This window comes from Meles meles, chromosome 1 (genome assembly GCF_922984935.1).
Source record: "Meles meles chromosome 1, mMelMel3.1 paternal haplotype, whole genome shotgun sequence".
NCBI classification, from domain to species: Eukaryota; Metazoa; Chordata; class Mammalia; order Carnivora; family Mustelidae; genus Meles; species Meles meles.
The window spans coordinates 157,135,173-157,151,400 of NC_060066.1; the positions used below are offsets into that span (position 1 = coordinate 157,135,173).

The 16,228-nt window shown below is 35.5% G+C and overlaps 1 protein-coding gene across 1 annotated transcript in view; it reads left to right on the top strand.

Annotated features, from left to right (window-relative positions):
• NEGR1 (neuronal growth regulator 1) overlaps positions 1 to 16,228 on the top strand; it is an 888,884-nt gene that overhangs the window by 365,478 nt on the left and 507,178 nt on the right. The window contains exon 2 of the mRNA XM_045978404.1: positions 8,516 to 8,748. Within this exon, the coding sequence (XP_045834360.1) occupies positions 8,516 to 8,748 (233 nt within the window). The remainder of the gene's footprint in view (positions 1 to 8,515; positions 8,749 to 16,228) is intronic.

The following is a 16,228-nucleotide window of genomic DNA, read 5'->3' on the forward strand; positions in this document are numbered from 1 at the left end:
TAGAAAGACAAAGAAATTTACAATTTGAGTCATGATTAAAGCCATTTGAGCAAAGCTAGTCCTAAACAAACTTTTTGGATATGTAGCCCATCATCCTGTTTATATTCTCTGCCTCATTCATCAAGCCTGCCTTCGTGGGCACCTGGGTAGCTCAGTCGTTAAGCATCTGCCTTTGGCTCAGGTCCTGATCCTGAGGCCCTGGGATGGAGAACCACATCGGGCTCCCTACTCAGTAGGGAGTCTACTTCTCCCTTTACTACTCCCCCTGCACTCTCTCTCTCTTTCTCTCTGACACACACACACACACACACACACACACACAAATAAATAAATAAAATCTTTTTAAAAAAATCCTGTATTCATGTATTCACCATTCTTCATGCAGGGATAGTTAAGATCTACCTACCTCTCAAAATGCTTTTGTTAGTTTTAGATGAGATCATATAATAATACATTGTCTATTCCTCTTAACCCATAGTCGTCATTCAGCAAGTCGGATTTATTATTATTATTATCAAAAGATGATAATTAGACCTCAGTAAGGACTTCCCTATATTCTTTAGTTATAATGTATAATGTATAATTTTTCACTCTATCCGTACTTATTTTATGTGTTGAGTGATTTACAAATAATGTCCTGAAGAACTCTAAATTTAAACATTTCTTAGCATTGACCCCTGAAAACACGGACATATATGCTTACATGGAAGCCTGCCTTAAATGAGTCAATGGAAGAATAAGATAAAGTGGTATTATAGAAAAGCATGGTTTAATTATAAGTTAAATTTAAAGTTATATAAATTTAACTTAATTATAAGTTAAATAAATAAATAAGTTAAATAAATTTAACTTAATTATAAGTTAAAATAATTGACATTAATGTTTACAATTTGCTGATTAATCCAAAACTAAATGTTGAAGATTTTGTAGGCATTGAAAATGTTGGATTATTAATGTATATTTAAATATGAGTTTTTAAATTATTTAATCTAAATAATCTAAATAATGCATTAAAATAACACTAAATGGTATGAGTTTACCCTCTTGCTTGATCATACTAAAGTTTCCATCTTTTAGGAGTTAGGTATGGTTTTATATAAAACTCAAAAAGTATTATTTTCAGGTTTTCCCCCTCTGATTTACAATATTAAAATATATTAATAGTTTGAGAATTGGGTCTTATAATTAGAGAGTAGCTGATAAATTCCAATGTCTTATCCAAGATATTTTTAATATAGCTGTACTATTAAAAAGTGCTAGAATGAAATACAAAGAAAGATTTATTTCTCTTGCAAAATAAGAAATCAATGTTATTTGGTATTTTGTTTTTGTTTTTCACTACTATAGGTAAAATATGCCCAACATGACATTATTTCCATTCTAAAAATAAATGTACATGTGATATTAATATAGGTAGGTAATATTAACTAGGTAATAATTGCCTGGAGATTTAATGCAATTACTTCATAATAAAATTATTTCTATGCATTACAGATTTCAATAAGCAAGTCATCTGTAAGTTACTTACCCTCTCTATACCTCACTTTCTCCTTTGCAAAATAGGCATTATGATAGAACTTGACAGTAGCTATTTTAAAAGTTCTTTGGGAGGAAATGTACACAATGGGCTTACAATACTATATGGCAGTAGTAATATTAATAAGTTATTTTAGCTAACATGCAACACTACCAAACCATTACCTGCAGAAGTGCATTTTCACTTACATATCTCTTAAAAATATTTAAAAGTATAATTCTCATCATCTTTAGGGATGAGTACTTCACTAAATAACAAAACTCATTGGACAAATTGCTGATTTTGTGGATTTCCCTTGACAAAAATCTCACATTCCCTACACATGCCAAAATAGAAAGATACTAGGATTTGTTCCTGCCCCAGAGCAGTTTCTACTATAATAGTAGTAAAGGAGCTCTGGAATTCATAAATCAACCTACTGTTCTATAGCAAACATTATATATATTATATAATCTACATGTTATATACATATATGTGTACCTATATGTCTATTCATATCCATATCTATGATACAGTACTTAGAGAATAACTACCATCAAAGACATTAAGAAGGGTGTGCCTTACAAACAAAGGCAAGTAGGAGAGGGGATTGCTCTGATCTGTTTAATCTCTGCTTTACTTCCCTTACTTGATTTTGGCCTGGAAGCCAGGATATCAAAACTCTTTGTATGAGGAATTAGCATGGTGATTGTATGGGGTTGTGAATTTTTTGTTTTTCTCTTTATGCTTTTGAAAGCCTTCCTGTCAAATTTAGAACTTTGTGATACAATGAAAAGACAGCTGTGAAGGTAGCTGGCCAGCTCCTTCACAGGAATATCATTTTCACATGGTTTAGCTTTGAATCCAAAGGAAATAGCACTTTTCTCTTTTATTAATTAGTACCTTTAAAAGGAGCTTTCATTAATCAACATGTCTTATGAAAAGCTGGTCTCTTTCCATAGAGCTGAATAAATCCTGCTGTGTGGAGTACTGGTAATGGTACTAAGGCTTATGTTTTTGGAATGTGTTACAGAGAATTAGAGATATGAAAGAAAAAAAAATCAATCCTCAGCAGCCATAGGCTTTTTTTCTTAATAGAGCTTTTAAAAATATTAAATAGTCCAAAATATGCTAATTTCCACCACATTTTCTGATATCCACCTTTCAGATTTAATCATCACAGGAAGTATTATTACAGAGTCTGTTAGAATTGTTCCAACATCATTTTGATCAACTTGAAGTTCACCAAATGGGACTTTATACCATCCAGATCAGGACCTGCCTAATAGTGTGGAGTAGTGTCATTTATAAAGGAACTCCTCGAAAGAGTTGAAAAACATCAATGCCATTCTTATTAGAAAAGCACTATCTTAAGCCCGGGTTTATATAATTAACAGCCCTGAAACAAAATTAAGTATTCAGGTTATTTTTTGTACATTTTTCAGCAACCAGATGTTTGGAACTATGATTGCAAAACATCCAGATGATTGACTCAAAATTTAAGTATTTGTCATGATATTTGGCATGGTGTTAACACAGCTTCTGGGGAAAAATGTATTTTTGGAACTGTTTCGCTCATCTCCCAATGAAGTAGGTAGTCTAGCAGATTTTTTAAGTGGAAAAGAAAAAAAAAACTTTCAGGAAAAGCCATGCCATATTCAATTAAAGGATATATTTCTTATTGAACATTTTTAATTCAAATTATTTCTTATCTGTACTTCAGAGGGATCCTAAGATCACTAACTGTTAAAATTTTCCATTTTGGAGTCCAGAGAGGAAGAAAGATCCAAGTCTGTGACCCAAGAATTGTTGCTCCATCCTGCCCCATTAATGATCTGTCTTTACTTCACCAACCTCTCCCTTACTCATTAATTCTTCCATCCTGTAGTGGGACAATCCCTCACCCTGGCTGCTGTCTGACTCTAGGAATGTGTAACATAGTCTGTCAGCATGGTTGAATTCAGACCAACTGGCTTCATTCAAGATACAAACCTTCCATGTTGCTACAAAAGTTGGGTATTCATCCTTTCTTTAGTATTATTATTATTATTTTTTTTCCATTTTATTTATTTTTTCAGCGTAACAGTGTTCATTCTTTTTGCACAACACCCAGTGCTCCATGCAAAACGTGCCCTCCCCATTACCCACCACCTGTTCCCCCAACCTCCCACCCCTGACCCTTCAAAACCCTCAGGTTGTCAGGACTGGAAGAGATTATGCTGAGTGAAATAAGTCAAGCAGAGAGAGTCAAGTATTATATGGCTTCACTTATTTGTGGAGCATAACAAAGAACATGGAGGACATGGGGAGATGGAGAGGAGAAGGGAGTTGAGGGAAACTGGAAGGGGAGATGAACCATGAGAGACTATGGACTCTGAAAAACAACCTGATGATTTTGAAGGGGCGGGGGGTGGGAGGTTGGGGAACCGGGTGGTGGGTAAGAGGGAGGGCACGTATTGCATGGAGCACTGGGTGTGGTGCAAAAACAATGAATACTGTTACGCTGAAAATAAATAAATAAATAAATAAAATTAAAAAAAAAAGATACAGGGGCGCCTGGGTGGCTCAGTGGGTTAAGCCGCTGCCTTCGGCTCAGGTCATGATCTCAGGGTCCTGGGATCGAGTCCCGCGTCGGGCTCTCTGCTCAGCGGAGAGCCTGCTTCCCTTCCTCTCTCTCTGCCTGCCTCTCTTGTAATTTCTCTCTGTCAAATAAATAAAATCTTAAAAAAAAAAAAAGATACAAACCTTCAGTACCTTTGTTTCTCCATTATTATAATGAAGATAATGGTATCTGGCTTTTATACGGTTATGTGAAGATCAAATAGGATAATAATTGTAAGTGCCTAACAAAGTGCCTAGCACATAAAAAGCAGAATATTCAATGAGTTAAAGTGGTTCCTGAAGTATAGGGTCAAATGTAGTTCTTTCTTATTTCAAGTAGTTCTGAGCCCAGCTCCCGTCTGCCCCTTACCTACCACTTTGCTCTCTTCACAGAGCATGGTTCCCTGCCCACTGTCTCAGATTGCTTAGTCCATCTTCTGTATCATAGGACACTGTTCGTAGGACATATATATGCATTTAATTATATGTTATCATACATTAATGTGGGCATGACTTTGCTTTCCTAACTAGGTTGTATTTTGGAAATTTTGATTTACTTTACCATATTGTTTCTTCTTCTAAAACTATCTTAATTTTTGCCTTCATTCATCCATTCAGCAAATATTTATATTTATTTTCAATTATTTGTGGGCCCTTGGAATACACAGAAGTAACCAAACAGACAAAGGTCCTGAATGTTACTTCTAGCAAGGAGAGGCAGAAAATAACCCAGCAACTAAACAGATAATGTATTTCATAGGAGTGTAGCAGTAGTATTATTTTTGCTATTTAATTCATTAGAAACTTCAGAGAAGACCTAAGGAAGATAGTGATTAAGTTATGCAGCTCTCTGAAGAAAGAGAGGTCCAGGCAGAAGAAAGAGAAAATGCAAACTTCCTAGGGCAAGAGCATGCAGCCCTTTGTTGGAAACAAAGCTAGAGGACCGTAGTCTAGAAAAGAATCAACCGGAAAAGAGCGGCAGCTGGTAAGGTCAGAAAGGCATCAAAGGAAGATTGCATAAGATCTTTGACCACACTCAGGATTAAATTTTTTCTTATGAGTGAAATAGGAAATGAAGTAGGAAGCCATGTTGATGTTCTGACTTAAGCTCTAAAAAGTTTATTCTATTTATTGTAGAGAGAATAAACTACACTGCAGATGTCAAGGGCAGAAACCCGAAACTCTGAGGCAATTGCAATAATCCAATTATAATAATAATTTAATTATTATATTTTCACTTCCTATTCTGCATGATGGCCATTCATGAATATACTTTATCATCCTTCCTAAATTATGAATTTCATAAGGGCCAGGATTCCACCATATTTATATTTTTAGACATTAGAATTCTTAAACCCAGAAAAATGTTTTTTGGTGCCTGAAGAGTGCAAAACTAAATTATTACCACTTCTCATACTTCTTTTACCCCTCCCTACCACCTGTTCTACTCTGCCATACCCTGAATATCTTCCTTTCTTCCAGAATTCCTTCTTAATACATTATATACATGTCAGACAGTATCTCTTTCTATTGTAAAGAAAAAAGAACCCACAAAACTGGGTAGATATGAAGAGCAAAGAGGAAGTAGAAAGGTAGAAGATGTAGTCCTTACAATTAAGGAAACTTATGTGTGTATTTGACCTATTTCATATATTTGATATAGTCATGTCATAGTTCACCTGAAAATTGTATGTCTCTATATAAGCATCTTGTGATTTCATAAAATAGAAAGCCATTCCTAGATCTTTCTATTCCCAATTTGTAAAATTCCATTATGGTAATTTGAGTTATTTAAATTGTAACTCTATAGTGTCATTTGAGAATACTGCTATAGAAATCCGAGGAAGTCATACAACATTTTTTTGTTTTTGTTTTTGTTTTTGTTTTTTAGTTGAGTCTCATTCAAGGGTCTTCTAAATGTATGTCTTGAAAAGCTTTGGATCAGGACCAATAACAATTGTGAAATACAGTTATCCAACCAAGGAGACATAAAAAGCTCCCTTTTCATTTTTCACAGGGAAGAAGTTAAATTCTTTTCTTCCCTGATGATCCCTAATGTACCAGAACAGGAATAGTGCTTACGCTAAGACCAGGAGTTATAACCCAGATTTGGTTTATGAAAGCTCCAGTATCTAAAGGCTAGTTAATCTCTATGCTCTTCCTGATACCTCCCCAAATAAAGATGAAGCTGTTCCTGCCTCAAGGGAAAGGAAAATGCCCAGCAGAGTGCTCTAAATCAAACTTTCATGGTAAAACATGCATTAATAATTAATTTTCTGCTTCCTTTAGAATAGGACAGGTTAAACAGTTGGTCACATTTAGTAAATAAGAAATTACTTGCAGTAATTTCTGCAACATTCTGATCATCTTTCCATTTCTGAAACCCATTTTAGAAGTCTTTGATCTACATTACAGAGGAAAGAACACTGAATATAGAAATATAAGACTTGATTATGAATTCCACTTTGTCATCCACTAATAGTGTGGCTTGGGCAAGTCATTTAACCTAAACATTCCATTTATTTTCTAGTGACGAATTGGGCATAACAATCCATACCCCAGAGGGTTGTAAATGAGCATCCGATAGGATAATGTGTGAAGGCCATGAATGCAGAGGTCACACAGAAACACTTGATGAACCCATATATTACATACAAGCATTGTAATGACCAGAGTCCTAGTAATGATAATTCAGTGTTCTATCCTATAGCAGTAGACACGTGATCTTGTGAAATGGGAAATATGTCCCCTCTATCTTCTTCTGCATATCATTAGGAATGACAATATACCATAATTGTTTAATTATGTCATTAAAGTGGGTTTTATTTTCTTCATTAATTACATAAGGAAAAGCTTTTCAATTAACAATGACCTTTATGACTTTACTAGTTTGGATTCTGTAGATGGCAAAGCTGACTGCAAATTAGATTCTGCAGTGTACCTTGTTCCTTATTTCTTCATCCACTGATTAGTTTTATACAGTTGGCAGCAGCCTACTCTGTTGCATTCAGCTTGCAATTTTGTAGCAATCTCAAACACTGTGTTCAATCCCCCAAGGTGTTCTATAGAAATGCTGTCAAACTATTTCGATGTATGTGTATTTTCATTCTGTAGCTATGCTTTGTACTCATTTAAGAAAACCAGTCTTTAATTTGTATCAGAACATTTCCAAGATGAAACATAGAATTCCAGGCTTCAGCAAAATCACTGACATATGACCACAGCAGCCTTCTGTTCTAAATCATGATGTCTGACTTCTATTGGATACAAAGCTATATTTTTGAATCTTGTTATAAAATACAACTTTGAATAAATGGCTTTAGAATTGACCTTAAAGTCTACTAATTGTCATCACCCTTTCTCTGATCATCTGGCTTTAGTTTACCTTTCCAGTTTCATCTCTCACCCCTCCCACCCTGTATTCCATGCTTGTTTGTCGTTGAAATGTGTGGCTTTCTCTCTCACACTTTTCTCTGGTGTTACCCGCATATGGCACCTCTGTCTAAATGTCATGTCTCCCACTTCTTGCCTCTTTATTCAAGGCATTTTCTATTCCATAAAGCCTATTCTATACCACTAGTACCCCTTCGGAGTCAGTTAGTTCTTTTTTGTAACTTGTGCCTGATTTAATCAAATAATCCTTTGTCTAGCATTGATTGGTTTGCCTGATTATCTTCCTTACTAGACTTAAAGTTTTGGAGAGTGAGGGCAATACCATTTTTAAATCCATAAATAGTAGAAGCTTCATAAATGTTTGTGGGATAAATGAATGCTTCCTGGAAAGACTGTTGGTCAGCTTATTGAGAAGACAGCAAGTATTTGCTACTAATGTCTTGTCTCCTTCACTTACAACAGCAATCTTATCAGTAAAATGCAGTTTATAGTTTCAGTGTACAGGCTTACCACTCTTTAAATGCATAATAAACATGATATGGTACTATTCTATGCTTTCTATTTAGTATCTAGTATATTATATTAGAATTGGATTTGGTTAAAACAGTCTAACTCGTGGACATTTTCTACTTCTTATAATTTCAAAAAAAAATGTTTTAATGTTGAAATTATTATTTGAAGGAATTTAACTTTATTTAAATTTGCTTGTCATCCAGACGGAGCGAAAAAGGATTTTGACTGGCTTCGAGTTAACACACACACACACACACACACACACACACACTTATAACAAAACAAAACTGTATGCAGGCATTGTTTCACATTTGCATTGGGAATGGAAGATGTACCAGTGTGCTCAAATGTTGATATTTTCTGCATTTATGTCTGATGTTTGTATTTGATATAGTGCTATAATTCAACATATGGAAATGCACTCAGAACAAAGATAATGCTGTCTTTCATTTTCATTTTGATTAATAGTGTTCTGTCTCTGGTAATTTGTAGGTGTTATTTGGAAGATGGAGCTTCAAAGGGTGCCTGGCTGAACCGGTCAAGTATTATTTTTGCGGGAGGCGATAAGTGGTCAGTGGATCCTCGAGTTTCAATTTCAACATTGAATAAAAGGGACTACAGCCTCCAGATACAGAATGTAGATGTGACAGACGATGGCCCTTACACCTGTTCTGTTCAGACTCAACATACACCGAGAACAATGCAGGTGCACCTAACTGTGCAAGGTATGCATTTCTATAATTGCTATATTGTGAAGGACTATATTTAACAAGGTTCAGTATTTCGATATCAGAATGACTCAGAAGTAACTGACAATGTTGAAAGATACGTAGTCATTGTCTTCAGGGATTTATGTTCCTAGATTCCATTAAGTGTAATGGCTATTATAAACATGTAAGTTCCCACTTACCAAGATCAAAAATTATCCATTAACACCACATTATGATTTTCTGTGTTCTTCACTTAGTATCTTCCTCTGGGTCACCCCTTCAATACATCTTTGAGAACCCATGATTGATACATTAAAATTAATGTTTGATAACCCATGATGTGTGCATAAAAGTATTAGAACTTTTTGAAATATCTGTAGTATAACCCTTTAAAAGTAATCCTCCAGACTTCCAGCACTCTGTCTCAATCCAAATTCTGCTTACTTTGATTCAAGTCACAATGGAATGAACCAGCCTTCTAGAATTACTTTATTTAAATATAGAGTAATTGGAAAAATATGGTACACAATGGGTTATACTTTACTTTCAGTAGATCATAAATCATTCTACCTAACTTACAATCTCCAAATACACACAGAATCATCAAGTTACTTTATTTTTCATGCATACTGAAATGTAAGAGTGTATATATCCCCAATATAAATACTTTTCAAGAAGAATGCAATTACAATGCTAGTTGAATAGAAAATGCATATTCTTGCCCTTTTATCATTTCCTTGTGCTTTATAGATTAATGATGTGTTGTTTCCATAAAAATATTGTGCCGGTGATCTTAAGATGATGCTGCAGCATTTCTAAGTAAAATTAATGACAAATTATGTGATAATGTGGTACCAGTGAGTGCATGTTGTATTCCTAAGAAGAAAGCTGAGGGAGCAAGTTAGTTGTATTATCTTTGAGTTTACCCTTCAAAAGTTGAACTCGAAGTATTAATTTAGGTACATGGCTTACATCTGGAATTTCATTAACTTACACCTTGATTTCCTTATATAAAGGTAAGCCTGAAGTCAAATACAGCTTCAGTTAGTAGTAAATATTTTAACTTCATGATAAAATTTAAATGTATTAATTAAGTAATCAACTTTAAGGAGAAAAGTGTAAGGTAAACAATAAGCCCGGAAATTTCCCCAATGGTTTTTCTTATTACAGATCATTGCACACTGTGGTGATGTTCTTTATTTAAAGTCATATGAGAATATAATAAAGTTTTCACCGAAGCCTGTCTTCATTCAGAGATTATCCAGAGATTCTAGAGGTCAGGAGTTAGTCCACCTTCAGAAACTGGCATGGGATTACAAGTCAAAAAGACATTTCTTCTGTTATGCAAGCCTAATCTTGTTTTCTTGTTTAGTTCTGCGCCCTTTGACTTGAGTTTCTAGCTCAAAGACTACAAAAGATTTTTATTGCACCAGAAAAACAGTACACTTGAATAATAATTATATTTGAGTCACTGGAGATATAGACATTTTGCTTCTTATAGGTTTAAATGATGTCTTTCTGGACACTAAACATACACCTCTTTCCTTTTTCCCATTCTGTCTTGTTCCATATTAGGCTTATATTTTTATTTTTATTTATTTATTTTTAAATATTTTATTTATTTGACAGAGAAATCACAAGTAGGCAGAGAGGTAGGCAGAGAGAGAGGAGGAAGCAGGCTCCCTGCGGAGCAGAGAGCCAATGCGGGGCTCAATCCCAGGACCCTGGGATCATGACCTGAGCCGAAGGCAGAGGCTTTAACCCACTGAGCCACCCAGGCGCCCCTTATATTTTTAAACCAGACTATGGATATATGAGCCCTGCCCAGGAACATGTTTGCTTTTTATAGGATGTCTTTATAACTTAATGCTATGTAGATGGTTTAACACTATACAGATTTTTAAAACTGTTACATGCCTTACTATGGCATTCCTTTTTGTTGGCCATTTGGTGATGGTGAACTTTTGAACTCCATTTTACGAAGTGTGTTGTAGGAACGCATTTATTGTATGTTTTATTAGTATAATATGTTGTTCTTCTAGAAAAAAAAATGTTTGTGTAACTGTTTTGAAAGTTTGTTTTTGGGTCAAATTAAAAGCTAATAATTTTACAGTATTTATGAACATAATTACTCATTAGAAGTTGATTGACATGTGGGCAGTTTTCCAATTACATTAATAAAGTTCAGGGAATAAATTAATAGGCTTGTCAGTGAATTCAAGAACTAAATAAATGTCACAAAAAGTCAACCCCACTTGAGCTACATTTCCTCTTGATGAATGAAAATAAGCTGATGTGCACATCTCTTCAGTCTTTGTATTTCCTAGGTTGTCTGATACTCCGGTATATCTCAATAGTTTTGAAGTGTATGCTCTTTGCCTAACAATTTGTCAAGTCTTTATTCACCAAGATAAAGAAACTTAGCAACTAAGAGAAGACTGTATTAATCACTGATGTCAAACACACACATTGGTAGTAGAAACAAAGCTCATTTTTAATTGTTGCAACTATGTGCTCAAAGGAGATATTTAAAAAAAAATCATTTGAGAAAGGGGATAATAGGAGGGATATCTTGCCAACACAGACATTGTGCATGGGAGATTTGTCCATACTCTTGACTTCGTAGCGTTATTAATACCAGTGATGGGGAAATGGGGGAGAAAAAATATTGGAGTAGGAGTTGGAAAACCTGGATTCCGGTCCTGAATTTTCTCTCTTGAATGGGTAATTACCAAGTTGCTCTAGTTTCAGTTGAGAAAACTCTAGTTTTCTCAACTGAAAGAGGAGGACTCAGGCCAAAAGATCTTACATGTCATTGAAAACCAAAAAGATGACCAAAACAAAACAGAAAAAACCCAACCAACCAAACAAACAAAACAAAAACACACAAATGAATAAACAACCAAGGATGATCTGCAAGGGAAAAAAATGTTATTTAGTTTAAAAAATGAAAAAAGTATTCCATAACATATGTGTAACACTTGCAACAAACACGGTACAGGCTAAGTTTTACATAGCTGTACCTTTGAGTATATATGCTGCAAGTATGTTCTATTTATCTCCATGTTTTGCTTTCACCAACTTAGCTGAACAATGTATGTACTTATAAATGTGAAGAATATGGTGATTTGGAGTTTTACTTTAAGGTTTTAGAAAGAGACTCAATAAGAAAAGTAAGTTTTCATTTCCTGTATATAGTATACCTAAATGTCCAGTGTTTTACATCATGTGGTACAGGATTTACTAAGAGTAGCATTTCTTGTTCATGAGTATAAGAATGTACATGACTAGAGGAGTTGCTATGAAGCCAAAGGTCCCTATTACAATCTTGTAATGACAGGAATTATATAATGTAAATGCTGCACACTTGAGTATATGATAGAGATGGCTTCTACTTTGAGTCCACGTCTGAAATCTATAGGTTGTGTATGGTACAAGGTAGCCACATTCATAGATACTGTATATTAAACACGTATGCAGACAATAGCCCCTGACAATACCTTGATTATAGCCTTGTGAGACTATGGACAGAAGATACATTAAGATATACCTGGAAAGAAACTGAGATAATAAATGTATTTTGTTTTAAGCCTTCCATACTCGTGTGTGCACACTCTCACACAAATCATGTATGTGTGAAATGTTTATCCCTCAACTTGTGCCCTTTCAGGGAGAGTTATAGTAGGTTTTCTCTAGGCAGAATAGAACATTTGACTAGCACATAGCTCTATGTCCAAAATAACTCCTGAAGGGTATTTAACTTCCCCAGGGTGTTCTGTTTTCCTCAGGATATCTGGCTTACCTGGGATGTCTGTGATAGATGAGGTGGCACACTTCCCTTTCCAGGGATGGGTTTGCTTTTCTAGCTGCTGGGAGTGTTTTCAGCAGACAGCAGCTCTGAGTGATCAGACCTTTCTGGAATCACCTCAGCTGTAGAGAGCCACACTATCCAAAGTCAGACTTTTCCTAAAGCAACCAATATCTGATGACTGATTGAAAGGTCCCTCCCTTTTAGCCCAAAGTAAGATAACTCAGATGAGCCATTTTGGCTCCAGAACAGTGGAAGCTGTTGAGCAGCTCAACAGCTGAGCTTGCTTCGTTCAATCCTATTTCATTCCTCTTCCTTCTCTGGGGATTTACCATAGGGGTATTTCCTAATAACTCTCCTGCACTCTAAACTATTCATTTTAGTGCCTGCTTCCCAAAGGTCCCAGACGATGACAGTGTCAGCCCCTTGTCTCTGGCTTAGTCATTGTTTGGAGAAAGCCTGTATAAAATGGAAAGACAACACATTCAAACACCATTTATTATTAACATTCTGTTTTACATTGGGAAGGAGTTAAAGAGGCTTATAAAGAAGTAGTTAGTACCCCAAAATAAATAGAAGAAGTTGGAGGCAAAAGATAAGGTAAGCAGAGCAGGATGCAGCCAGTGGTGAGGTTAGAACATAAAAGGTGTGTCATGATTTCTAAGTAATTTTAGAGCTCAGTAAAAATTTAGTTCTAAGGAGCACCTGGGTGGCTCGGTCATTAAACGTCTACCTTCAGCTCAGGTCATGATCCCAGGGTTCTGGGATGGAGCCCCGTGTGGGGCTCCCTGCTTGGCAAGAAGCCTGCTTCTCCCTCTCCTACTCCCCCTGCTTATGTTCCCTCTCTCACTGTGCCTGTCTCTCTGTCAAATAAATAAAATCTTTTAAAAAAATTATTTCTAAGATTTGTAGCAGCCAATACATAGAGAGAAACAGGATTAGGTATTCATTCCATGATCCACACAGTTAATTAACACTTCTATGTCTTAGTCTCCTGATCCTGTTACTCAGAGTGGAGCAACGTTTCCACTGTGAATCAGCCCAGAGAACCACTGTGAGTTGTGAGGAACATCTCCACAGTAACTGTACAGTACTCATATCACTCATTCAGAGAATTGTTCCTTATAACACCTCTCAATAGAACCTGAAGTGCAGGGAAGTCAGGAAAAAATTAAAAATCTGAAAGTAAATTCAGTGAGATGCCAGTTCAATAACAGGACGCTCGCTTTTTGATTACTACCTTAATCTGTAAGTAAATTTTAGGACCTAGTCTTTCTGAGCCAAACCTCCACAAATATTATTTCTCTCAGTGAGTCTTTGAATAGGAATTCAGGTACAGATATTTTAAAATTAGACTTGCCAATGAGTATCTGGAGAGCTATTATTGCATGTGGCCACAAGTATAGAGCTGTATTCTTTAAAGACCAGTGCATCTTAATACAACGTTAGCATTCTTTTTACGAATATTAAAGCCTCATCAAGGTACATAGGGGAAGAGAAAGACACCACACTTCTGCTCCAAGCTGACCTGATGGGCAATAACATGGCATCACAAATCATAGACCTGCCTTCCTTGAAAGACCTGAAGGAGAAAAAAGCTACAATAGTCAAAAAAAGCATGTCAAAATACCACATATATTAGAAAATTCAAGTTGGTGTTCTGCAACAGTAAACATTTCAAATTTTTCAAAAAGCTACAAAATGAAACCAAAGAAAAATTAGCAGCACTAGGAAAAGTTTTATAGAACCCTCACATATCAAAATAGTCATTGCTTGAATGCAGTGATGGCTCAGAGCAAGGCCTTCAGACTGGCTCCCACTCTGTTTTATTTCAGCTCTTGTGGGGGAGATTAAGATTACACATAGGAACTCCACTTTGGACATGCTGTCAAATACAAAGAAGTCACAAAGACCCAAAATATAAACCCTAAATATTTTTAGCATAGAAACAAAGAATAAACCACCTGAATTAAAAATGGTCCTTGATAGTGATGTTTCATTATCCCATCTGTGTTTGGGAATGTAACTCCATAGTATACTTCTAAGATAAAATATAAAATATAATCTTTTAAATTAAAAAATTAAATATAATTAACATACAACATTATGTTATTTTCAGGTGCACAACATATAATGAGTCAGTATTTGTATATACTGTGAAATGATCATCACAATAAGTCTAGTAAACATCCATCACCACACAGTTACACATTTTTTTACAACGATGTGAACTTTTAAAATCTATTCTCTTAGCAACTTTCAAATATGCAATACAATATTATTAATTGTAGTCATCATGCTATACTTTATATCCCCATGACTTAATCTGTTCTGTTGCTGGACATTAGTAACTTTTAACCCCCTTCACCTATCTTGTCAATCCCCCCATCTTCTTGATGTTGGCAACCACTGATTATCATCTCTACATCCATGAGCTCATTTTTTGTTTTTTAAGGAAAAAAATAAGGCTATTTCCCAGAAGTAACCTTGTTTTTTGTACATGAGCCATTGCTTTATTGTATTAATTGTACAACAGAGACACATTTTTAAGTTCACTTATGTGATAATAAATATGTATTATCTGCTTATAAGAAAACACTCATCATTTACTCTCTAAAATGAGGTTATAATTAATATCAAATAGGGGTGGTTGGGTGGCTCAGGTGGTTATGCATCTGTCTTTGGCTCAGGTAATGATCCCAAGGTCCTGGGGTCCAGTCCCACAATGGGCTCCTTCTCTCAGAAGGGAGCCTGCTTCTCTCTCTGCCTGCTGCTCTCCCTGCTTGTGCTCTCTCTCTTTTGCTATCTCCCTCTGTCAAATAAATAAGTAAAATCTTTAAAAAAAATTAATACCAAATAGTTAAGATATAAATTACATGGATAAGGTGTACATACTCATTCTTTCTTTCTTTCTTTTTTTTTAAGATTTTATTTATTTATTTGACAGAGAGAGAGATCACAAGTAGGCAGAGAGGCAGGCAGAGAGAGAGGAGGAAGCAGGCTCCCGGCGGAGCAGAGAGCCCGATGCGGGGTTCGATCCCAGGATCCCGAGATCATGACCTGAGCCGAAGGCAGCGGCTTAATCCACTGAGCCACCCAGGCGCCCCAACATACTCATTCTTATTCCCTCTATAGGGAAGTCCTCCTTATTCTATCATAAATAATCCTTTGCTTACCCCAGTTCTCATTGTGGTGAGAGCCAACAGGAGCCAAAATATACAGAGATCACACAGATTAATGGATATCTGACTACCGATCACTGGGTCAAAAACCACTCAGGCGAATAAAATGATGTAAATAAAGTTCTGCTAGTCCTTATAGATTCTCCCTACATTGTGGTAGTTGTAATGATGGAATCATACCTAGAAACATCCCATTTTTCTATGTCTATTGGTTTGAAATGTCTAGATTTACAATTTATGAAAAAAGAATTTATAAGCATTTTGGATCATATGCATTATTAAGTAATAGGACGGTCATTGTATCCCCCAGGTGCTTTATGCAGTGGGAAATATTTAATCTCTTGGAATAGATGAGGTTGTATTATGGATGTTCAGAAAGATAATGATTTGGAATCTAAACAGTTAGAACAATTATGCCTAATTTGTGAAACTTTGGAAAAATAAGTCCTTAAGTTGTCATTTGTGATGTAGAATTTCAGTAAAATCCGTTCCCTCGGGTGGACCT